This window comes from Hemitrygon akajei, chromosome 1 (assembly GCF_048418815.1).
Source record: "Hemitrygon akajei chromosome 1, sHemAka1.3, whole genome shotgun sequence".
In the NCBI taxonomy this organism is placed as follows: domain Eukaryota; kingdom Metazoa; phylum Chordata; class Chondrichthyes; order Myliobatiformes; family Dasyatidae; genus Hemitrygon; species Hemitrygon akajei.
Genome location: NC_133124.1, coordinates 127,424,768 through 127,449,863, shown reverse-complemented (window position 1 = coordinate 127,449,863; position 25,096 = coordinate 127,424,768). Strand labels below are relative to the sequence as shown.

Sequence of the window (25,096 nt, the reverse complement as noted above, 5' to 3'; positions counted from 1 at the left end):
AATCGCCATCTTACCGGAAGTCCCCCCCCTCGACATTTTAATCAGCGATTACAGGTGCTTTAACTGGCGAAATGGGGTCGAACATTGGCTTCTGCCTCGTCTAGAAGTTTCTTCACATCGAGTCCGTCTAAGTACACGCTCACTTCCTGGAATCTTTTCACAGGCAGCAAAGTGCCAGATAACTCAAACGATCTCCAAACTGTAAATTGAAGGCTCGGATAGTCCCAGAAACACATTCAAGGTGAAAAATAGATGTAAAAGAAATAAAAAAGCCATTTTTTCCAATTTGTTCTGTATTTCATTTAAATACATAATTTGTTACTCAGTTAAATGGTAGTTTGTCTTTTTTATGTATCTTTTTAACATGAAACTTTGGTTAATTGAGGAAGCGCTTAATTGGGCTAAAATGTACTGGTGTGTCCCAATAAACTACAATCCTCTGTATTTACTTATATTTGTGCGAGTTTATTTTTGATTTTTAATGTGATCATAATTATCTTAACTGTTTTTAATATTTCAGAATCTTCTTTTGTTGATGAAGTTAGCATTTGAAGGCGATGGAAAACAATACTTAGCAATACTTGCTATAGGCTGCCTGACTCAACTCTGCAGCTATCTACAAAGTCGACTGAACTTCCACAGGGATCCCAGCTTCTTCTCCGTAAAGCAAGGTGAGATGAGTAAGCTTGTTTTAAATCGGAAACTGATGGAAGTACTGGGCAGGTGTGGCAAAATAAATGGATGGAGAGAGCGACAAGGTTAATGTTTCATGCCAAAGAGCTTTTGTGACTTGCTGCGTATTTCCAACATTTCTATTTTAATTTCAGATTTATAGCATACACAGTTTTTCCCTTTGAACATAAGGAAATTATTATGTCTCACGACATAGAAACAGGCCCTTTGGCCATTATGTCTGTATTGAACTTAGCGTATCTATTGATACTGATCACATTTACAAGCACTTATCCATAGCCTACTGTGCCTTGGCGATTCAAGTTCTCATCTGGATGCCTCTTTAATGTTGAGGGAGTACCTACCTTTACCATTTCCTCAGGCAGTGTATTCCAGATTTGCAACTGTCCTTTGGGTGAAAAAATTGTTCCTCCGATTTTATCTAAACCTCTTGTGCCTCATTGTGATTCCAGACCCCATGGTCTGCTCAGCCCAAATATGTTTCCAGCGAAAAGTGGGAGAGTAGTCTACGTGTTGTCCAGAACTCCTCAAAAGGTTTTAACTTAAATTTTTGCATGCTTTTCCCTGAGCATTGAGATTCATTTTGAGAATGGCTCTCTTTGGGAAGGATGTTGTTGCCAGTTGGCCGATAGAAAAGGGGGAGGAAGAAGAGTTGTTCAGTGAGGGAATGCCAAGAGACTGGCTTGAAGCTGGATTTTGTTGGAGAAAGTTTGTCAAAACTACCACTGTAATCTTTTACTTAATGGCTTTAAAATTAGAATCATATTTGGTCTGCCTGTGATTCAAATGCTGAAAAATGTTGGCATTGGAATTCACACCCCTGGCCACTTAATTTGGTACATCTGTACACCTGCTTGTTAATGCAAATATCTAATCAGCCAATCATGTGGCAGCAACTCAATACATAAAAGCATGTAGACATGATCAAGCGATTCAGTTGTTGTTCAGACTAAACATTAGAATGGGGGTAGAAGTTTGATCTAAGTGACTGTCCATGGAATGATTGCTGGTGAAGGGTAGTTCGTGTATCTCAGAAACTGCTGATTTCCTGGGATTTTCACAGACAACAGTCTCTGGAGTTCACAAAGAATGGTGTAAGAAACAAAAAACATCCAGTGAACGACAGTTCTGTGGGTGAAAACACCTTATAATGAGAGAGGTCAGAGGAGAATTGCCAAATGAGTTCAAGCCAACAGGAAAATGACAGTAATTCAAATAACCACACATTACAACTGTTATGTGCAGAGAGTATCTCTGGACATATAACATGTCGAACATTGAAGTGTTTGGGCTATAACAGCAGAAGGCCACGAAAGTACACTCAGTGGCCACTTTATAAAGTACAGGAGGTCTGTGACTGACGTGATGAAAGAAGTATATATTTAAAGTTCATTAATGCTCTCTACCTCACTGACTCACCCCATTCAAAGTTAATTAGTGTAGGCATTCAGAGTTACATCACATCACAGCGTGAAGCAGAAAATGCGCAATGGTCCTTCTATAGTGTGTTTCTGCTCTCCATGTAGGCGGTATTGTCTCTCACTAAATGCCAGAATAATCTAATTGTAATGTTTGACAGTGACTCTTAAGTCATTAACTGCAGTGAGACAACCATTTCTGTATGAGTAATTTTTCCCCGCACTCACTGCTAAATTTCAGTTTTCCTGATTGTCTGTTTGACCTATCTCATTGTTCATCAATACAACATCTGCGTTGTAAGCCCATGAAGTAATTTCTTTTTGGAAATGTTCATTGTTTAAAACCCCTTTTCTTCATTTATTCTAGTAATAGACGTTACAGAATTATTCAACACAGAATATGGTTCTTTGCTCTGTTCTCATTTGGTCTGGAGTAATTTTGGTTAATTAGAATCTCCAAGAATGATGTTATTATTCTCTCTATTGAATTTTTTATATTCTTATCTCAACAAAGACAGCTGAAGCACTGGAGACCAGTAATCCAATAAAACTTAACTGAAATAATACCAAACACAAGAAATTTTATAGATGCTGGAAATCCAAAGTAACACACACAAAATGCTGGAGGAACTCAGCAGGCATGGCAGCATCTATGGAGAGGAATAGCGGACGTTTCATCAGGACTGGACAGGAAGGGGGAGGATGTGACATTGCCCCCTGGTGTCCCTTCTACTTCCCCTTCTTCCATGGTCTTCAGTCATACCAAATTCTTCCTCTTTCTGCCCTTTACCTCTTCCACCTTTCATCTTCCAGCTTTTTACTTCTTCATCACCTCTCACCCACCCATCTTGCCTTGCACCTGGTTTCACCTATCACCTCACAAACAAGAGAAAATCTGCAGATGCTGGAAGTCCGAGCAACACACACAAAACGCCGGAGGAACTCAGCAGGCCGGGCAGCATCTATGGGGGAAAAAGAGTACAGTTGATGTTCTGAGCCAAAACCCTTTGGCAGGACTGGAGAAAAAATGCTGAGGAGTAGAATTAAAAGGTGGGGGGAGGGAAGAGAGAAACACCAAGTGCTAGGTGAAACCTGGAGGGGGAGGGATGAAGTAAAGAGCTGGGAAGTTGATTGGTGAAAGAGACAGAAGTCCATGGAAGAGAGAGAAATGGGGGAGGAGCACCAGAGGGAGGTGGTGGGTAGGCGAAGAGATAAGATAAGAGAGGGAAAAGGGAATGGAAAATTGTGGGGGGGGGGGGGTGTTACAGGAAGTTTGAGAAATTGATGTTCATGTCATCAGGTTGGAGGCTACCCAAACAGAATATAAGGTGTACAGTTATACAGGAAGCCACACCGGGAGCACCGAACACAGTAAATAACCCCCAACAGACTCGCAGGTGAAGTGTCGCCTCATCTGGAAGGACCATTTAGGGTCCTGAATGGTAGTGAGGGAAGAGGTGTAGGGACAGATGTAGCACTTGTTCTGCTCACAAGGATAAGTGCCAGGAGGGAGATCAACAGGGAGGGACAAATGGACAAGGGAGTCGCGTAGGGAGTGATCCCTGCGGGAAGCAAAAAGTGAGGGGGTGGGAGCGGGAGGGAAAGATGTGCTTGGTGGTGGGATCCTGTTGGAGATGGTGAAAGTTTCGAAGAATTATGTGCTGGATGAGGAAGCTGGTGGGGTGGTAGGTAAGGGCAAGAGGAACCCTATCCCTGGTACAGTGGCAGGAGGATGGGGTAAGAGCAGACGTGCCTGAAATGGAAGAGATGAGGTTGAGGGCAGTGTTGATTGTGGAGGAAGGGAAGCCTCTTTCTTTGAAAAATGAGGACATCTCCTTCGTTCCAGAATGAAAAGCCTCACCCAGAGAGCAGATGCAGCAAAGACGAGGAATTGAGAGAAGGGAATGGGAGCAGGGTGGGATGAGGCATAGTCCAGGTAGCTGTGAGCCTTCATGGGTTTGTAATAGACATCGGTGGATAAGCTGTCTCCAGAGATAGAGACAGTGATATTGAAAAAGGGAATGGAGCTGTTGGAAATGGACCAGGCGAATTATCGAGAAAGAGAATCACCCATCACACCTTTCCCTCTTCCACCACCACCTCACTCTGGCTTTTTCCCCTTTTCTTTCCAGTCCTGTTGAGGAATCACAGTCAGGAATAAATGACTGGCACGTATCATGATGTACATTACAATAGACAGTTTTAAAAAAAACTGTAGATGACAATAAGGTGTATGTGCTGGGGCAAAACAGCACACTTCATGACACGCGCAAGTTTGTGAACGCTTTGCAGTTACCTGGATGTCATTCATTCCATGCCAATGTTGCTGGCTTTTCAAACACAGATATTTACAAATTAACAAAGATGCCAGTATTATAAATTTTTACATTTTAAAAGATTATTTACAATTTTATTAGGTTCAGAAACAATTAAAAACTGAACCCAGCCTTTGAACTGTCTGCAGCTCTGTCTCTTATCAAAAGCAGGTAGGCCTCTGGTGTGCTGAGGCTTCACTACACCTGATTGAAATATGGAGACATTCTACATGATTGACCGAGGTGGGAGAAAGGCTTGAGAATGTTTAGGATAGGGGTGTGGATTTAGCCAGCTGAAGAGTTTGTTGTGTTCACAAGATCAAGTTCAAGTGTATTGTCATCTGGTTGTACATATATACAGTCAAATGAAACAACTTTCCTCTGGATCATGGTGCACTCACAAAATATACAGCACACAAAAAGAAATTACCACAAATAAGTTAATAAAATATAATTCAAAATGCATAGAGTGAGCAGCACAGGTAAACAGCTAGCTGTCCTAGTGATGGTAGTGGCAAGGTATTTGTTAGTCTCACAGCCTGAGGGATCAAGCTGCTACCCAGTCTGGCAGTACTAGTACTGATGCTCCTTCCTGACAGTATAGCAAGTCAAAGAGTTTGTGGTATGGGTGGTAGGGATCTTCAGCATCTTCGGGCCCTTTATATTTTACACTCTTGGTAAATATCACAAATGGGAGGGAAATCCTGATGATTTTCTTGGCAGTTTTTACTACCCTCTAGGGTTTTGTGGTGCGATATCTTGCAGCTTCCATGCCACTCAATGATGCAGCCAGACAGAACACTTCCAGTGGTGCTCCTGTGGACGGTTGTTAGGATGTGGGTGGGGAGCCTTGCATGCCTCAATCTCCTCAGAAAATGTAGACACTGCTGTGCCTTCTAGACTAATGTGGAGGTGATGTGGGTTCAGGTTAGATCTTCTGTTATGTGCACACCAAAGAATTTCATGCTGCTCACATTCTCCACGGCAGAGCTGTTGAAGTGCAATGGAGAGTGATCAACATGCACCTTCCTGAAGTCCACAATAGTGTCTTTTATTTTGTCCACGTTGAGATTCAGGTTTTTCTCACACCATTTGACAAGCCTGTCCATCTCTTGTCTATATGCCGACTCATTGTTGCTGTCGAAGCCAGTCACTGTAGTATCATCAGCGAACTCGATGATGTTGTTTGAGTTGGATCTGGCAGTACAGTTGTGAGTGAGGAGGGTGAACTGCAGCGAGCTGAGCACACAGTCCTGATGGGCACCAGTTCTTAGTGTGATGGAGTTCGAGCTGACTGACTGGGTCTTTCTGTCTTTCTACAAAGAGGGGCGTTGAGTCCCAACAAAGGCAATTTATCCAGTCTCTGATGGATGATCCCTCCAAGAGGATCACAACCTTGTTGTGGTTTGGAGGCTTAAGTACCTCAGTGATCTGGAGAGCTGTGCCCTTGGTAGGGTCATTCATGCCAAACAGGTCAAAGGATAGAGGACAGAGTAAGAATGGTCCACCGATCTTCCAGGTTCGGGGGCTCAGCTCCAGGCTGACAACCCTGACTGGTAAAACAATATTGTTACAGAAGCAGCAATGATGAATCCTACATATGATTGCGACGGTATTCCTGAGTCTCCAGCTGAGACTTTTATGACTGACAGTAGTGAAAACCGAGCTACTGACACGAAGAAGGAAGCCCCAGGGCACCACCAGAGATGGAGGACCTTCATTGCTGCATCAAATGCCAGCGGCTTAATGGGCAGTAGAGAGGAATGATCATGTTAAATGCCAAGCTGAAGCTGATGAACAGCATCCTGGTGTTTGAGGCATCTGTTTCATGGTGGCACAGGAGGGCCAAGTCTGTAGCATCATCAATGATCCAGTTTGAGTGGTGGATGAACTGGTAAAGGTACAATGTAACTGGAAATGGCATTTTATACAATCCATTACCAGCCGCTCAAAGCACTTCATGATTGTTGAGTTCAGTGCCACTGGGCAGTAATCATTTAGGCCAGTTACCATTACTGTCTTGAGCACCAGGATATGGTGGCTACTCTGAAGCCTGCAGGCACAGTAGACTGTTGCAAAGAGATTTTAAAGATGTCTGCTAAGACCCCTTAGATGACTGTACAATACCTCAGCACATGACCGGTTGTGTTGTCTGGCCTTGCAGCTTTGCGTGGGCTTACCTTTGCTAGGATCCACCTCACCTCGACTGCAGCTAGATGGGGTGCCTATTCCTTGGTCAGCAAGGGCTTTCCTTGATATCACATCATTCATTACGTCAAATCATGTATAGAAGGCAGTTAGCCTATCAGGAAGGGAGATGTTGTCGATATGCAGGGTGGATTTGTAATCTGTTATAATATACGTAATTTGGCACATGCACCACGTGTACATGGTGTCACAAAGTTTTCTCAATTTTCTGTGAGTACTCTCACTTTGCCTTCCTGATGACACAGGAGACTGTGGCTCCTGCTGATCTTAGAGTTGTTCTGATCCCCAGTCTGAAAGCAGCGTCCCAATCCCTAAGCAATGCATGAACCTCTGCAGTTGTCCATGGTTTCTGGTTTGCTCTGGCAGTGTAGTCTTTAGTCATGGTAACGTTCTCAATGAAGTCAATCACTGATCCTGCATATTCATCAATGTTGACATGATGATCATAGGTAGCCACCTCCCTAAATATGCTCCAGTCTATGCTTTTAAGATAGTCTTGCACTGCTGAGGTGGCACCACCTGACAAGGTCCAGATGTCCATGTAAACTGGTTTGACTCGTTTAACCAGTGGTCTGTAGGTGGGAATTAGCAAAATATGTGTTCTGAGTAGCCAAGGTCAGGGGTCGAGGTACAGCTTTGTAGGTTCCATGAACACTGGTTGTGAAGTTGACATGCTGGTAGAACTTTGTCAGAACTGTTTTAAGTTGGCACGATTGAAAACACCAGCAGCAATGAAGAAACCTACGGGGTGAGTAGCTTCAAGGTTGCAGATGGTGCTCCAGAGCTCCTACAGGGCTTTCCCAACACTAGCACGGGGAGGAGGGGAGGATGTAGTACTGTGCAAAACTCTTGGACACATACAGTACCTATAAAAAGTATTCAACCCCCCCCTTGGAAGTTTTAATGTTTTATTGATTTACAACATTGAATTACAGTGAATTTAATTTGGCTGTTTTGACACTGATCGACAGAAAAAGACTTTTGTGTCAAAGTGAAAACATACCTCTACAAAGAGATCTAAATTAATTACAAATATAAAACACAAAGTAATTGATTGCATAAATATTCACCCCCTTTAATATGACACATCAAGTCGTCACTGGTGCAGACAGTTGTTTCAATGGAGATCTGTTTTTGGAGACCTGTGTGCAGTCAAGGTGTTTCAATTGATTGTACTAAAATTCACCTGTATCTGGAACGTACAACTGCTGGTGAGTCAGTATCCTGGCAAAATTACACCATGAAGACAAAAGAACACTCCAAGCCTATCTGTGAAAAGGTTATTGAAAAAACACAATTTAGGAGATGGATACAAGAAAATTTTCAAGTCACTAAATATCCCCTTAGTACTGTTAAGTCAATCATCAAGAATGGCAAGAATATTGCCCAGTTGTAAATCTGCCTAGAGTAGGCTGTCCTCAAAAGCTGAGTAACCATGCAAGAAGAGGACTAGTGAGGGAGGCCACCAAGAGACCTATGACAACTCTGGAGGAGTTACAAGCTTCAGTGGCTTGGATGGGAGAGACTGTGCATATAACTGCTGTTACTTGGGTGCTTCACCAGTCGCAGCTTTATGGGAGAGCGGCAAGGAGAAAGCCACTGTTGAAATAAACTCTGATGAAATCGTGACTAGAGTTTGTGGGAGGTATGTGGGAGACTCTGAAGTCAGCTGGAAGAAGGTTCTATGGTCTGATGAAATCAAAAATGGGCTTTTTTGGCCATCAGACTAGACGCTGTCTTTGGCGTAAGCCAAATGCTGCACATCATCAATACATACCATCCCTACCATGAAACATGATGGTGGCTGCATCACACTGTGGGGATGCTTCATGCAGCAGGCCCTGCAAGGCTTGTGAAGGTAGATGGTAAAATGATGCAGCAAAATACAAGGAAATCCTGGAGGAAAACCTGATGCAGTCTGCAAGAGAACCACAACTTGGGAGAAGATTTGTTTTCCAGCAAGTCGATTATCCCAAACACAGAGCCAAAGCTACACAGGAATGGCTTAAAAATAACAAAGTTAATGTCCTGGAGTGGCCAAGGCAGAGTCCAGATCTCAATACAATTGAAAATTTGTGGTTACGCTTGAAAAGGGCTGTTCACTCATGATCCCTATGCAATCTGACAGAGTTTGAATAGTTTTTGTAAAGAATAATGTGGAAAAATTGCAGTGCCCAGATGTGCAAAGCTGAAAGAGACCTATCTACACAGACTCAAGGCTGTAATTGCTGCCAAAGGTGCATCGACTTGAAGTGAGTAATTGTGCAATCAATTATTTTGTGTTAATAATTTTAATAAATTTAGAACAATTTGTAGAAATTTGTTTTCACTTTGACATAAAAGAGTCTTTTCTGTTGATCATTGTCAAAAAAGCCAAGTTAAATCCAACAAATTTTATGACATGTGAGTGATTCATGATAAACCTGATTCTAATATGGCTCTCTGTTGTGGACAAGAGTGGGAAGGGGGGCTGGGCGAGAGGAATGATGGATGGAGAAAGGGGAAGGGAGAGAGAATGGAGCAGGAAACTCCAGAGAGACATTCTGCAATGATCAATAAACCAACTAGTTGTTTGGAATCAAATGACCTTGCCTGGTGTCTCAGGGCTGAGTGTGTCTGCATCCACACCACCCCCAGCCCCTGGCGCTTTTCCTCATACATACATATATATGTATGTTTGTGTGTATATATGCCTAAGACTCTTGCATAGTATTGAAGAAAGTCCTGCACTTTACCATTTTAAAAACACTATTGGTGGTGTGCAGTGGGCCATTACTACCAAGGCATTCACATAACAGTTATATCAGGTCTTGTTCTATCTTTAGCAATATATAATGTGATGAGCAATGTTCCTACACTGAATTGTGGCAGACACTAAACTTTCAGGAGGTAGAAACCCTTTATATCAAATTGATACACCACTAACAACATTTAATCCTTGTTTTGAGGAGTCAATTAATTAATATCAGAAAAAGAAATGCATTATATTCACTTTTATTCCTTTAGACTTAATTTCCCAGAACTCCTCATTGGCTTATTCCCAGGAAGCACATGGGATGCATGTTTCCCAAAATCCATCACCCAGGAGCACTAGTCCCAGACCATCAGTGATTGGACGAACAGTACAGCGTCCCAGAGGAGATGGACAAGACGGTGATGCAGTATCTTCAAGGTAAATGAAACATTAGTCAAAGGTTTGTACATTAGTCAAAGTATGCATTTACAATACAACTCTGATATTTGTCTTCTCCAGGTAGCCATGAAATACAGAAAGCCCATGGGAGTTGATTGAAGAAAAAGTATCAATTGCCCCCCCCAGCATGAAATAGAAAAGGAACAAAACTCGATGACCCCCCACACACACCCACACAGAAAAAATCGGCGGCGATAGTATCAAATCCCCACCCCTGCACTGTAGAAAAAAAGTGATAATAACAATCCCTAACCCCGTCACTCACATTCTTACAGAATACCATTAGTCTTTGCTCTCCAATGAGAATAACCAACAGTAACGTCTTTCCACTCCTACTATGTGTCTTTTATGGGCAAGCCAGTTCTGAATCCAAACTTGTAATTCACCTGAATCTCATGTATCTTTATCTTTTGAACTAACCTAGGAGGGGCCTTATCAATTGCCTTACCAGAGTGCATGTAGATAATGCTCAGTGCCTTACCCTCATCAAACTGGTCTATTATCTCTACAACAAACTTGATCAGCTTTGCAAGATGTGGCCTGCCCTACAACAGCCATGCTGACTGTCCCATGTCACAGCATTGTAGTTATTCAGAATATGCACTTTAAATTGCAAATCCATTTGTAACTATTTTCAAAATATTTTTGTGATTTTTAAAGTTTTTGATTGAAAATTAAAGAACTAATGGAGGTTTCTTAAAATGGACAATAAAAAAAGGCAGAAAATACTGTAAATGCATAATGCATGAAGACAGAATCTAAATGGCCATTTCAGATATAGATTCTTCCATCATTTCTTATGAAAAGTCCATTCCTGGAAAACACTTCGTTCTCGGTATAAAGGTAGTAAGGCAGAAGGGCTAAAGTGTGTGTACTTCAATGCAAGAAGCATCAGGAACAAAGGTGATGAACTGAGAGCTTGGATACATACATGGAATCATGATGTAGTGGCCATTACAGAGACTTGGCTGGCACCAGGGCAGGAATGGATTCTCAATATTCCTGGATTTCAGTGCTTTAAAAGGGATAGAGAGGGGGGAAAAGGGGAGGAGGGGTGGCATTACTGGTCAGGGATACTATTACAACTGCAGAAAGGGTGGGTAATGTAGCAGGATCCTCTTTTGAGTCAGTATGGGTGGAAGTCAGGAACAGGAAGTGAGCAGTTACTCTACTGGGGGTATTCTATAGGCCCCCTGGTAGCAGCAGAGATACCGAGGAGCAGATTGGGAGGCAGATTTTGGAATGGTGCAAAAATAACAGGGTTGTTATCATGGGGGACTTTAACTTCCCTAATATTGATTGACACTTGATTAGTTCCAAGGGTTTAGATGGGGCAGAGTTTGTTAAGTGTGTTCAGGATGGATTCCTGTCACAGTACGTTGACAGCGCGACTAGGGGGAATGCCATACTAGATCTAGTATTAGGTAACGAACCGGGTCAGGTCACAGATCTGTCAGTGGGTGAGCATCTAGGGGACAGTGATCACCGCTCCCTGGCCTTTAGCATTATCATGGAAAAGGATAGAATCAGAGAGGACAGGAAAATTTTTAATTAGGGAAGGACAAATTATGAGGCTATAAGGCTTGAACTTGCGGGTGTGAGCTGGGATGATGTTTTTTCAGGGAAATGTACTATGGACATGTGGTCGATGTTTAGGGATCTCTTGCAGGATGTCAGGGATAAATTTGTCCCGGTGAGGAAGATAAAGAATGGTAGGGTGAAGGAACCATGGGTGACAAGTGAAGTGGAAAATCTAGTCAGGTGGAAGAAGGCAGCATACGTGAGGTTTAGGAAGCAAGGATCAGTTGGGTCTGTTGAGGAATATAGGGTAGCAAGAAAGGAGCTGAGAAGAGCAAGAAGGGGGCATGAGAAGGCCTTGGCGAGTAGGGTAAAGGAAAAACCCCAAGGCATTCTTCAATTATGTGAAGAACAAAAGGATGACAGGAGTGAAGGTAGGACCGATTAGAGATAAAAGTGGGAAGATGTGCCTGGAGGCTGTGGAAGTGAGCGAGATCCTCAATGAATACTTCTTTTCTGTATTCACCAATGAGAGGGAACTTGATGACGGTGAGGACAATATGAGTGAGGTTGATGTTCTGGAGCATGTTGATATTAAGGGAGAAGAGGTGTTGGAGTTGTTAAAATACATTAGGATGGATAAGTCCCTGGGGCCTGACGGAATATTCCCCAGGCTGCTCCACGAGGCAAGGGAAGAGATTGCTGAACCTCTGGCTAGGATCTTTATGTTCTCGTTGTCCACGGGAATGGTACCGGAGGATTGGAGGGAGGCGAATGCTGTCCCCTTGTTCAAAAAAGGTCTGGGTAATAGTTTGGGTAATTATAGACCAGTGAGCCTTGCGTCTGTGATGGGAAAGCTGTTGGAAAAGATTCTTAGAGATAGGATCTATGGGCATTTAGAGAATCATGGTCTGATCAGGGACAGTCCGCATGGCTTTGTGAAGGACAGATCGTGCCTAACAAGCCTGATATAGAGTTCTTTGAGGAGGTGACCAGGCATATAGATGAGGGTAGGGCAGTGGATGTGATCTACATGAATTTTAGTAAGGCATTTGACAAGGTTCCACACAGTAGGCTTATTCAGAAAGTCAAGCCATGGGATCCAGGGAAGTTTGGCCAGGTGGATTCACAATTGGCTTGCCTGCAGAAGGCAGAGGGTCGTGGTGGAGGGAGTACATTCAGATTGGAGGGTTGTGACTAGTGGTGTCCCACAAGGATCTGTTCTGGGACCTCTACTTTTTGTGATTTTTATTATCGACCTGGATGTGGGGTTAGAAGAGTGGGTTGGCAAGTTTGCAGATGCCACAAAGGTTGGTGGTGTTGTAGATAGTGTAGAGGATTGTTGGAAGATTGCAGAGAGACATTGATAGGATGCAGAAGTGGACAGAGAAGTGGCAGATGGAGTTCAGCCTGGAGAAGTGTGAGGTGGTACACTTTGGAAGGACAAACTCCAAGGCAGAGTACAAAGTAAATGGCAGGATACTTGGTAGTGTGGAGGAGCAGAGGGATTTGAGGGTACATGTCCACAGATCCCTGAAAGTTGCCTCACAGATAGATAGGATAGTTAAGAAAGCTTATGAGGTGTTAGCTTTCATAAGTCGAGGGATAGAGTTTAAGAGATGCGATGTAATGATGCAGCTCTATAAAATTCAAGTTAGGCCACACTTGGAGTACTGTGTCCAGTTCTGGTCGCCTCAGTATAGGAAGGATGTGGAAGCATTGGAAAGGGTACAGAGGAGATTTACCAGGATGCTGCCTGGTTTAGAGAGTATGGATTATGATCAGAGATTAAGTGAGCTAGGGCTTTACTCTTTGGAGAGAAGGAGGATGAGAGGAGACATGATAGTGGTGTACAAGATATTAAGAGGAATAGACGGAGTGGACAGCCAGTGCCTCTTCCCCAGGGCACCACTGCTCAGTAGAGAGGACATGGCTTTAAGGTAAGGGGAGGGAAGTTCAAGGGGGATATTAGAGGAAGGTTTTTCACTCAGAGAGTGGTTGGTGCGTGGAATGCACTGCCTGAGTCAGTGGTGGAGGCAGATACACTAGTGAAGTTTAAGAGACTACTAGACAGGTATATGGAGGAATTTAAGGTGGGAGGTTATATGGGAGGCAGGGTTTGAGGGTCGGCACAACATTGTGGGCCGAAGGGCCTGTAATGTGCTGTACTATTCTATGTTCTATGTTGTTCTCCTAATGGATATTGAGTGATTACCTATTTATCTGATATGTTCTGTTTTTATTTCTCATTTCGACTACTCAGTTTTCTTTCTTTTCCCTTTGAGATTGATGATTTTCTATTGCTAGTTTAGGATGTTTGCTTTTGGTAATGAGCCATGTTCTCCACTGAGGTAAATCCTATCTTTTTTTTCGATTTGAACATTAAAGATTGGGATTTTATTGTATTTAGCTATGGGGCAATTCATTCTCAGTATAATTTCCTGCATTGACAGAAAAGAGGCGATGGAAAGTGTGGCAGTATTCTTTGAAGTGCAAAATAAATTTATTACAGAACATTTCAGTCCTAAGTCAGCCTTCACTGATTCATGAGCTTGTAAGAATGAGAAACATAATGAGGTTATTCAGCTCATACAACCTGCTCTACCGTCCATGCTCAGGTTCCATCTTCACTAAATTGACAGGCAGGACTTGAGTCATGAAACTAGACTGGTACATCAGTACAGTATTGTAAATTAATTTACAAGTGATATAATTCAGCTCTAACTTTAATAAAAGGTAAAGACGAATGGGATACCAAATTATATATTAAGGTAGAATGTATATAGATCCTACCTAGAATATTGGGTGCCATATTGGACACCTGATCATTAAAGGAAATTATTGTCTTTGAAAGGAAACATTGCATAGTGGATCCCATTTAGAATATCAGGAATCTAAAGATGGGCATGATCTAACTGAAGTTTTCAAACTTCTATCGGGAATTAGGTAAATTTTCCAATGTAATTTTAATCACATGAGTGGAGCAATGTAAATATCTATTGGGTTCAGGGTACATAGGGAAATCAGATGGATTTATTTTCCTACTTGGAGTGATGTTAGAAATTACTTGCAGCCTTGGAGTGAGGAAGCCAGGGAGACAGACAAGTCGTAAAAACCAAATCAAGTTATCTCATTGCACCTTCTCTTGTCCCAGCATTCTGTTAGCTACCAGTCAACTTTTACCAAACATTTGCTCAATTTGTAATGGCAAGCCACCTTGTGCTGGTGTGTACGTTTCTGATGAGAGTGATGCCATCTGGAGTTTAGCCATCTGTTGCTTAGCTCCTGCTGGTTCACTCATAATGGTAAGGTGAAGGGGAAGGTTTCGAGCAGGAGCGATCCAAGCAATACCTCAATGGTGGAGCTGGCAGAAGGTGATGCAACATCACAATATCTGAAGGCGGAGGAAAGTTGCAGTAGTGAAAGGTCCCTGGTCATCTTGCATTCTATACCATTGGACTCTGACCCTAATCTGTTGAGGACCGTGTGATGACTACTTGTGCATCAGCCTCCCCATGTAAAACAAAGTCAGGTACAGGCGTTCTCCATTAAGGAAATCCACCCTAACATCCTGGATTAAGTCCCATCATGATCAGCAAGTGGCAATGTGGGCAGGACTGAGGTCTGGAAGCCCCTCAGAATACGTGAATCCCAGATCGGGCTCTGCAGCCGTGTGAAGACAATCCCTTAGGGGAACATTGTACTTTACTTGAGTGATTGAATTACTATAGGTGTGTGAAATGGAGATATGTTGCATTGATCCATGTGTAGGTTCCTTACGAATCTGCAGTTGAGGCTGATTATTGAAAGTTTGCATAGAAAGTGAAGGAAAGAAACTTGTGGAGCACTTTTACAATCTCAGGAACCTCAAGTTTACAGCTGTTGAAGTAGTTTTGTGCTTTAGTGAATAGTTGATTTGTACACAGCAAGGTCCCAATGTGATCATAATTTCTATTTTTATTGTTTGATAAGAACACAAGAGAAACCCAGTTGCTGTGGTAGCTCCTAGCTTTCATTTTCTTACTTCGGTCCCCCTGCCCACCTGGTTTCATTTATCACCTTCTAGTTTGTACTCCCCCCTCCCCATCCCATCATCTTATACTGTTTTTTTCCTCTTCCTTTCCAGTCCTGATGAAGGGTTTTGGCCTGAAAACTTGACTGCCTGACCTGCTGAGCTAGCATTTTGTGTGTGAAACTCAGTTGCTGCTCTTTGAACTGATACTGTGGGATTTTTCATGTCCAGCTGGGAGGACAGTTGGGTTTTGATCTAATACTTAAGTGAAAATATGGTACCTTTGACAGTGCAGCATTTGGTTCTGTTTTCGGAGCCATACAGAAGTGTTATCCCTAATCTTGTGCTCAAGCCTTTGGAGTGGAAATTAAAACTATCACCTTATGAATCAAGATTATTACTAGATGAACAGACACATGCACTCCGCTTTTTGGTGTTTAACCACACAATGCTTAATAAAGTATTTCTGAATTGCACACATCATTTTAAGTTTAGAATAGAATAAGCAAAGTACACCTTTCTTTTTCTTTTAAACCTCTGTATTAAGTAGCTGCCTCTATATCTATTGTAACAACCTTTTGCAAGGAAAAAGGAACAGTTGTAAAATGACAATTTGACTTCTCATACATTGTCAGTTACAAAATTAATCTGTTATCTTCAGGCACTTGAAATTACATTTGACATGTTCTTAATAGTCTATCTGATGTTAACATTTTCTGACCACTTATAGTGGTTAAATCATGGAACATTTCAGAATCACAACCGCCTTTAGAATCGCTGACATGTGTCATGAAATTTGTTGCTTTGTAGCAGCAGTACAGTGTAATACATAAAAACACTATAAATTACAATACTATAAATTGTATATTAAGAAAAATTAAATTAAATAAATAGTGCAAAAAGAGAACAAAAATAGTGAGAAATCGGAGGGCAGAGGGCAAGAAGCTGTTCATAAAACATTGAGTGTTCTTGCCACAAGGATTAAAGCTAAGCCCTTGAAGACTTACATTTTGTATTGGTAACACACACAAAATGCTGGTGGAACACAGCAGGCCAGGCAGCATCTATAGGAAGAAGCACTGTTAACGTTTTGGGTCGAGACCCTTCGTCAGGACTAACTGAAAGGAGAGATACTATGAGATTTGAAAGTAGTGGGGGGAAGGGGAAATGTGAAATGATAGGAGAAGACCGGAGGGGGTGGGATGAAGCTAAGAGCTGGAAAGGTGATTGGCAAAAGTGCCAATCCTCCCCTTCTTACCCCATCCCTGACATATTTAGTTGTTAGTTTGTTTTTTTTCTCTCTCTCTCTGCCCATCACCCTGCCTGTTCTCCATCTCCCTCTGGTGCTCCCCCCTCCCCCTTTCTTTCTCCCAAGGCCTCCCGTCTCATGATCCTTTCCCTTCTCCAGCTCTGTATCACTTTTGCCAATCACCTTTCCAGCTCTTAGCTTCATCCCACCCCCTCCGGTTTTCTCCTATCGTTTTGCATTTCCCCCTCCCCCCACTACTTTCAAATCTCTTAGTATCTCTCCTTTCAGTTAGTCCTGACGAAGGGTCTTGGCCCGAAACGTCAGCAGTGCTTCTTCCTATAGATGCTGTCTGGCCTGCTGCGTTCCACCAGCATTTTGTGTGCATTGTTTGAATTTCCAGCATCTACAGATTTCCTCGTGTTTGCTTTCTGTATTGGTAATTTGATTTGTTGACAAAGTCTCCAATAACAAAGTTTACTAACAATATAGATCTACATGAGAAAGTTGAGCTGCGGGAGAGATGTCAAGAATGGAAGCAATAGTAATATTAAATTAATTTTAAAAATGGTGAACAGGAGAATCTAGAACTACAATGTAAGAAAATGCAGAAAACTTTCATGTAGTCATAGCAAGCAGTTTAAAGGCATGTCAGCCTTTATTGCAATGAGCTTAGAATATATGAGTAGGAGTCTATTCTGCCGCAATGCAGGACTCTAGTGAGACTATACTTGGAGCAGAGAATAGGATACAATAGAACTTTATTGTCATTGTTTAAGCCAAGGAGATTGTGGTGCTGCTCCAGTCCATGCAACATAGCTATTTACAATGCATATGGTACGGCTTAATTAAAAAAATTCTATACTTGCATGCAACAAGTGACTTTGATGGTCTGTAAAGCTCAAAGGCTACTGGTAAGCTGGGATGTAGCATTATTCAGGAAGAAGCTGTTTTCAGTCTTGGCTAGGTGGTTTCTGTAACTCTTACCAGGTGGCAATTTCCAGAATGAGATGGGCCTTTAATGATGTTAAGAGCCCGCCATAGGCATCAAGAGTTGTAGATTGTCTCAAGGTCCAGTAGTTGAGTCCCATTGATATGCTGAGCCATTCTAATCATCTGCTGGAGTGCTTTGTGATTTGTCTTGCTGCAGTTATAGTAGCACACTGTCATTCCATGTGTGACTATGCTGTCTGTTGCACATCGGTAAAAGTTGGCCAACAATTTTTGGAGAAGATTAGCTCTCCTTAATCACTGCTGGTATTGTAGTCACCTTTGTGCCTTCCCTACTACTGAGGTTATATTGACGGATCAAGAGAGCTCCTCGATGAAGTGCAATCCCGAATGCCGTAATTCTGTTTTATTGTCTTAAATTGTGAATCATGTTTCCATTGTTATGTGTGCTTAAGTTTAGAGTTGAAATGCATTCAAAGTTAAAATCTTTCTTTTGTCCTTGATGACCTGACTGATACAGTGGCAAGTGCTCACACGATTTAACACCTCCGCAAACAGTCAGCAGGGGGGAGGTGGATTGTGGTTGGTGCACTCTGCGGTTGGCCCTGACAGAATTATGCACACTGTGGAAATTTGAAGCAAAATAATTTGGTAGCCACGGATTGTTTTAATGTGAATTTTCCAAATTGTAAGCCATTCATTTCTTTGGTAATAAAACTAATCTTTTAAAAATGTACAGCTTTGGAAAGTGCAGAAACTGGTTTAGGGATGCTTAAAATTGTTAGTAGATGTCCAAGCAGTCAAAGTGCTTCAGTTCAGTAATCACAGACTGGTTACACTATTTCTCTGTTGATAATTTTGGAACAGTATTGGCACAAGAAATCAGTACAATAGTGTCTCTGATAGTTCTAGTAATTGCAACCATCACCAATTCACCTCATGCATATGAAAGATAACATTTTTCAGGATAAAATTTCTCTCTCATTCAAAGCATTTTGTATAATAGTAAGAAATAGAATTCTGTTAGAGACAATGCAGAAGTTAATGATTAGCTGTCTGATCTTCAGTATTTTGTGTTGAAATTTTGTTGAATATGTGTTGATATGTGTTTTATTGTCATTTCTCTTTTTAAATTCAATCTCAGTGGAAGTAGTTCCCAAGGATTACCTAACAGCAGAAGTTCGATGTCTAAGCATTCGGTGGCTGACTTGACCCACTGGGAGCTGCCTGAGATGGAAAGTGAGGATTCCTTGGAACTTCAGTTCCAGCAGCTTAGTCTTCCACAGTTCTGTGTGATGCTCCTAGAACATGCTGTACCTTTGCTCAAAACAGGTAAGCAGTCTGATGGAAACTTCGCGTTTTAATCAGATTGTATATCTCTGTTGCTTTTCTTTCCAACTTGGTCTATGAACCAGGGTATGCTTAATGATGAAAGATAGACTTAAGAGAACTGATGATAGAAACTGTTTCAGTGCCTTTTTTAAAAAAAAAAAGAAGCACATGCAGGACTTGATAGCTTTGTGTAGTAAAACAGCATTGCTCAGTTCCTAAAATTAAACTTGGCTGAAATTGAGTGCTCCTGTCCCCATATTTACAATGGATTGTCCCAACAAAACATGAAAATATGTATAGTTTGTGGAATGGAGCTTCTACTGATGATTGGGTATGTGGTATTTCGTTATATGGAAACTGGAATTAATTTCTGCATTTTGTTTATGCTAGTGAATTTGAAAGTGTATTTTGAAACTTACTGAATAGTATATTTATTGCATTGAAGTTAAATAGATTTGTGGCTTTGACACATAAATACACAAGGTACATAAACTGATAAGAGGCATAGATTGAGTGGATAGTCAGAGACTTTTTACTCAGGGCAGAAATATGAAAGTGCTGGAGAATGGGATTGAGAGGGATGATAACTCAGTCATGATGGAATGGTGCAATAGACTCGTTAGGCCGAAGGAGCAGAATTAGGTCCTATGTCTTTTGGTCTTATGGAAATGGCTAATATCAGGGTGCATAATTTTAAGGTGATTTGAGAGAAGTATAAGGGGGATGTCAAAGGTAGTTTTTTTACACAGAAAGTGGTGGGTGCCTGGAACCTGCTGCTAGGGGTGGTAGCAGAGTCAGATACATTAGGGACATTTAAGAGACAAATGGCCAATGGGTGAAAGAAAGATGGAGAACAATGTGGGAGGGAAGGGTGAGAATGGTCTTACAGCCAGTTAAAAGGCCAGCACAAGGTTGTAGGCCCAAGGGCCTGGACTGTTCTATGTTCTAAAGGGAATGTATTGCCTCAGTAATATTCTTATTAATTGATAACTGTTGGGTTGGTGTTATTCAAAAGGAAAATGAAGCTAATAATGAATCAAGAAATATTGAAAATTTTCCTGTTATGCATCCTTATTATCTGATGATTGATATCATACAGCATTGAGCACAGGCATTTGGATAATTGGTTTATTATTGTCATGTACCATATTTCAGTGAAAAGCTTTTGTTTGCATGCTGGCTAGACAGATCATTTAATCTGTATGTACATCATAGTAGCATAAAAGGAAAATAAAACTGAATGCAGAATATAGCGTTACAGTTACACAAAGTCCAGTGAAGGTTTTCGAAGTGTAAAGCCCATGATAAGGGCCCACTAATTTTTACCATAATATGTGCCCTCTCGTTTGCTTTCATGCTGTTTCTGACTTCCCTTGCCGGCTAATGTTGCCTCATCCCCCCTTTAGAATAATCCTTCATCTTTGGGATGTATCTATCCTGTGTCCAAATTGTCCTTAGAAACTCCAGCCAATGCTGTTCTGTTGTCATCTCTGCTACTGTCCCCTCCAATCTACTTCAGCCAGCTTCCCTCTCATGCCTCTATTACTGCACGGTAGTAGGTATGTTGCATCCGGAATTATTTCCAGGTAGTGGACGATTTCCTTCCATGCCGCTCTGACATATTGGGCAAGTTACAGTAGTGGATTGTCATTGCCTTCTGCCGGGTGAGTTTTTTTTAAAGAGATCACCAGTTTCTGAACTGAAGCCGGCTGGATTCGAACTGAGGACCTCTCGCCCGGAACTCCAGCGCTGATGCCACTATGCCACCAGCTGGCCACTGCACGATAATAATGATATATCTGACTTTATCTCCTTCCTCTCAATCTGCAGGGTGAATTCGATCATGTTATGATCACTGTCTGTTTACCCCTCGAGTTCAGGTCTTACCTGTCCTCTTTGTACAGGTCATATTAAAGATTTTTAAGAGCAGATTAAATAGATTTAATTCTAAAATTACTGTAATAAAAGTACACTTAAGACCATAAGATATAAAAGCAGAATTAGGTCATGTGGTTCGAGTCTGCTTCACCATTCATTCTATCATGGCTGGCTTATTATCCATCTCAACTCCTTTCTCTTGCCTTCTCCCCATAACATTTGACACTCTTAATCAAGAACCTGTTGACCTTCGCTTTAACTGTACCCAATAACTTGCCTCCACAGCCGTCTTTGGAAAGGAATTCCACAGATCCACCACCCTCTGGCTAAAGAAGTTCTTCCTTGTCTCTGTTTGAAAGGAAAGTCCTTGCATTCCGAAACTGTGCCCGCTGGTTCTAGATTCCCACACTAATGGAAACAGTCTCTCCACATCCACTCTTTCTAGGTCTTTCATCTTCAATAGGTCTGAATCAGGTTTAATATCACTGGCATATGTCGTGAGATTTGTTGTTTTGCAGCAAAAGTACATTGCAATACATAATAGTTTTTAAAAAAACTACAGACTAACAATAAGAAATATTATAAGAAATAAGACCCAATTAAGCTGAAGTTTCATGGAAATAGTTAAAAAGTTGTAGAAAAAAAGAGACAGTAGAAGTTATGATTACCCACTGCAACCAAGGAAGACCCTAGTTTGTGATGATTCCTCGTACCACTAGACCCGGACTAGAAGTCAAGAGAGTTGAGAGAGTTGAACTGTCCTAGTTCAATGGCTCTTCCACTTTAAAAAACAGATATCACTGTCATCGTTGGATATGACAAACATCCTACACTCTGCCGTGTTCTTTTGAATGACAATGAACAAAATTAGCACAGGCACCTAGTACAGACTACCTTCGTACTATGCTTTCGGTTGCATCCTCCAAATCTTCATTTTCATTGTAATACTCAAATGATTCTTGATACTTTCAAATTCGTCATTGTTCTTAACTTGAAGTAGTGAAATTGTTTCATTTCGCTCCTGGCCATTTCTGGCGTCTCCAAGCCTGAGTGCTTCAAACCATCGTGAGCAAAGCAATTCTAAATTGTCTTACTGCTTATTTCCCCCCCAACTATCAACAAACCACTTTTTAAACACAAGCACATGCAACTGACGCTATTTAAAAACTGTTTGCTCTAAGCATGGTGAAGTGTCTTAACAGCTATGCAGAGCACGCGACGGACACTAGTAGAAACTGTTCGGCAGCAGTCTTCTGTCCCAATTAAGACGTATAGAGTTCCAAATAAGCATAAATCTTGGCTATTTTCTCGATTAGTTTCTGTTCTTTAAGATTTATCCCAAATAAGCGGCTGCCCCAATTAACTAATGGGCCAATTAACTAGAATCCACTGAATATTTAATTAAATCAAGTAAGTAGTGCAAAAAGGGAGAAAAAAGGTGACATAGTGTTCATGGGTTCATTGTCGGTTCAGAAATCTAATGGTGGAGGAGAAGTTGCTGATCATGATACGTCCTGTTTGTGTCTTCGGGCTCCTGTACCGCCTCAATGAGATGAGGGCATGTCCTGGGTGATGGGGGATCCTTAATGGCGGATGTTGCCTTCTTGAGATGTCTTCTTTTGAAGATGACCTTAATGATGGGGAGGCTAATGCCCATGATGGAGCAGGCTGAGTTTACAACTTTCTGCAGTTTTTCCTGACCCTGTGCTGTGTCCCCTCTGTACCAGATGGTAGTGCAACATTTGGAACGCTCTCCTCCCTATATCTGTAGAAATTTTTGAGTGTCTTTTGTAACATACCCAGTCTCCTCAAGCTCCTAATGAACTATAGCAGCTTTTGTAATTGCATCAATATGTTGGACTCATGATTGATCTTCAGAGATGTTGACACCCAGGAGCTTGAAACTGCTCACCCTTTCCATTGCTGATCTATCAATGAGGACTGGTGTGTGTTCCCTCGATTTCCCCTTCCTGAAGTCCACAATCAATTCCTTCATCTTTCTCAGCTCCAGCAAGTACAGGCCCAGAGCCATTAAACACTCCTCATACATCAGCCCTTTCATTTCTGGAATCATCCTTGGTAACCTCCTCTGGACCTCAGCAGCCTCCAGTGCCTTATCGAGCCTCAGCATTATATCCTTGATTCTAGTCCTCTCGAAATGAATGCTAATAGTTTTTGTGGATTATGGAACTAAAAACATGGAATAAAATAAACATACTGCTTGCCTTTTAAATCAAGTCATTTGAATAGGGTTATATCTTGAATGCCTGTCATTGTTGGGAAAAGCAATGTTGCAAGTCCAGGGATAGGATGAGAGTTCAAATCAAAGGTGAACTAATCTGCAAGGTTGATTTTGTTACTAGTTCTCTGTGGAGTCTGAGGCTAAAGGTGAATGCTTTTTGATTCACTGCAGCATTGCTTGTCAGTCTTTTTGATACATTGCCCTTTATTGGGTGAAACAGGTAGCAGTCAGTGGTATACTGGACTTTTACGTTGTGTGAAAGATTTGAAAATGTTTCATAATTCTGCAAGTTGATTGGGTTCTTAATGACACCACAACTGTGGCAGCATGATTTCCATTCATTCATTCAGAACAGACTCCATGAGTTTGCACTATATCCAATCCTGACTTATGACTTCCTGGCAACTGTCCGCTGCAAGGAAAATATTCTTTGAATTGAGATTCTGTGACCACAGTTACTGCTTTGAAAGCTTTGGTGTGACTATCTTGATAAACAATAGAACCATGTCAAGGCAGACCTTGCTGAAGTGATTAGACATTTAGATTTAGCAAAGTATGCATGATAGATAAAATAATTGCTTAGTTGTTTATCTCAATGTGGTGGATGCAAGAATACTAAAGCAAAATTGTTTTCAATAAAATAGTCTGAATTTTTCGACAGTTGATACACACAAATCCTTTTGTTCATTTCTGAAGCACTTTTCCTCAGAACCTAAATGTGGTCAATATATCCTTGATGATGAGTGCTGTTTTCCTGCAACAGCACTTCATGTTGATGTGCGCAGTGATATGGAGGGTTTTATCTGTGATGGACTGGGCTGTATTTACTACTTTTTGTAGGCTTTTCCATTCCAGAGTATTGGTGTTTCCATATCTGACTGATGCAACATTCAATATACTCTTCCCTGGACATCTATAGCAGTTTGTCAAAGTTTGACATGCCAAATTTGCAAGCTTCTAAGAAAAGTGCTACTGTCCTTTCTTTGAAATAGCACTTGTATGCTGGACTCGGGACAGGTTCTCTGAAATGATAACACTGAGGAATTTAATGATGCTGAATGATGACCCTCTCCACCTCTCGTTCCCCTACCCCCTACACAGCCCAATGAGGACTGGCCATGGACCTCCATCAGCAAGAAGGTACAGGAGCCTCAGGACCCACACCACCAGGTTCAGGAACAGTTATTACTTTTCAACTGGATCTTGAACCAGTGGGGATAATTTCACTCAACATCACTCGCCCCATCACTGAACTGTTCCCACAACCCATGGACTGACTTTTAAGGACCTTTCATCTCATGTTCTCACTATTTATTGCTTATTGATTTATTATTGTTATTATTTCTTCTTGCTTTTTGTATCTGCACTGTTTGTTGTCTTCATTTCTCCATCCTGTTGGGTGCAGTCTTTCATTGATTCTGTGTTTCTTGTACTTACTGTGAATGCCTGTAAGAAAATGAATTTCAGGGTTGTACTTAGTGACATATGTGTACTATGATAATCACTTTACTTTGAACTTTGTGTTCATTTTGTAATCTTATGTAATTAACTTAATAAAAGTTTGACCATTAAGTTGGCACGAATTATTTTTGCAGGTAGTAGGAAGATTGTGATATGCGTGCTAGAGCTTTTGACAGAACTGGTGATGCTCATCAGTGATTCAATCTCCGAAGATGTCTGGGAGGATGAGAGTCTGACTGGTCGAGAACTGGTATGCGTTTTATGGGAATTTATTTGTAAGCAGAACCTTGTATTCTATTAAGAAAAATCTGAATTGGTCTGAACATGTTTACATATTTGAGCACTCTTAAATTCTCTTTTGCAAATGATTTAAAAGCAGTAATGACTTCAGTTTCTCACGCAACAGTGTTTTTATTTGTGTTATTTTCTCCTTGTTGGTATTGGGTATTGTGCCAGCACCATTCTTTCCAAAGCTTTTAAGAGTCAACACTGGGAATTGTCCTTGAATTTTTGTTAATAAGTCATGATGTTGGTTCAAGCTAGTGCTGGATGTCCAGAATAAAGTAAAGATTTGAATTTTGTGTATCATCTTTCGCAAACTCAGAGCATTCCAAAAATGGATTGCATTG

General features: G+C 41.4%; 1 protein-coding gene across 1 annotated transcript in view; it reads left to right on the top strand.

The window, feature by feature from the left end:
- rttn (rotatin) overlaps window positions 1-25,096 on the top strand; it is a 243,030-nt gene that overhangs the window by 34,038 nt on the left and 183,896 nt on the right. Inside the window, exons 7-10 of the mRNA XM_073051703.1 lie at window positions 521-671; window positions 9,641-9,806; window positions 18,699-18,886; window positions 24,602-24,717. Of these exons, the coding sequence (XP_072907804.1) occupies window positions 521-671; window positions 9,641-9,806; window positions 18,699-18,886; window positions 24,602-24,717 (621 nt within the window). The remainder of the gene's footprint in view (window positions 1-520; window positions 672-9,640; window positions 9,807-18,698; window positions 18,887-24,601; window positions 24,718-25,096) is intronic.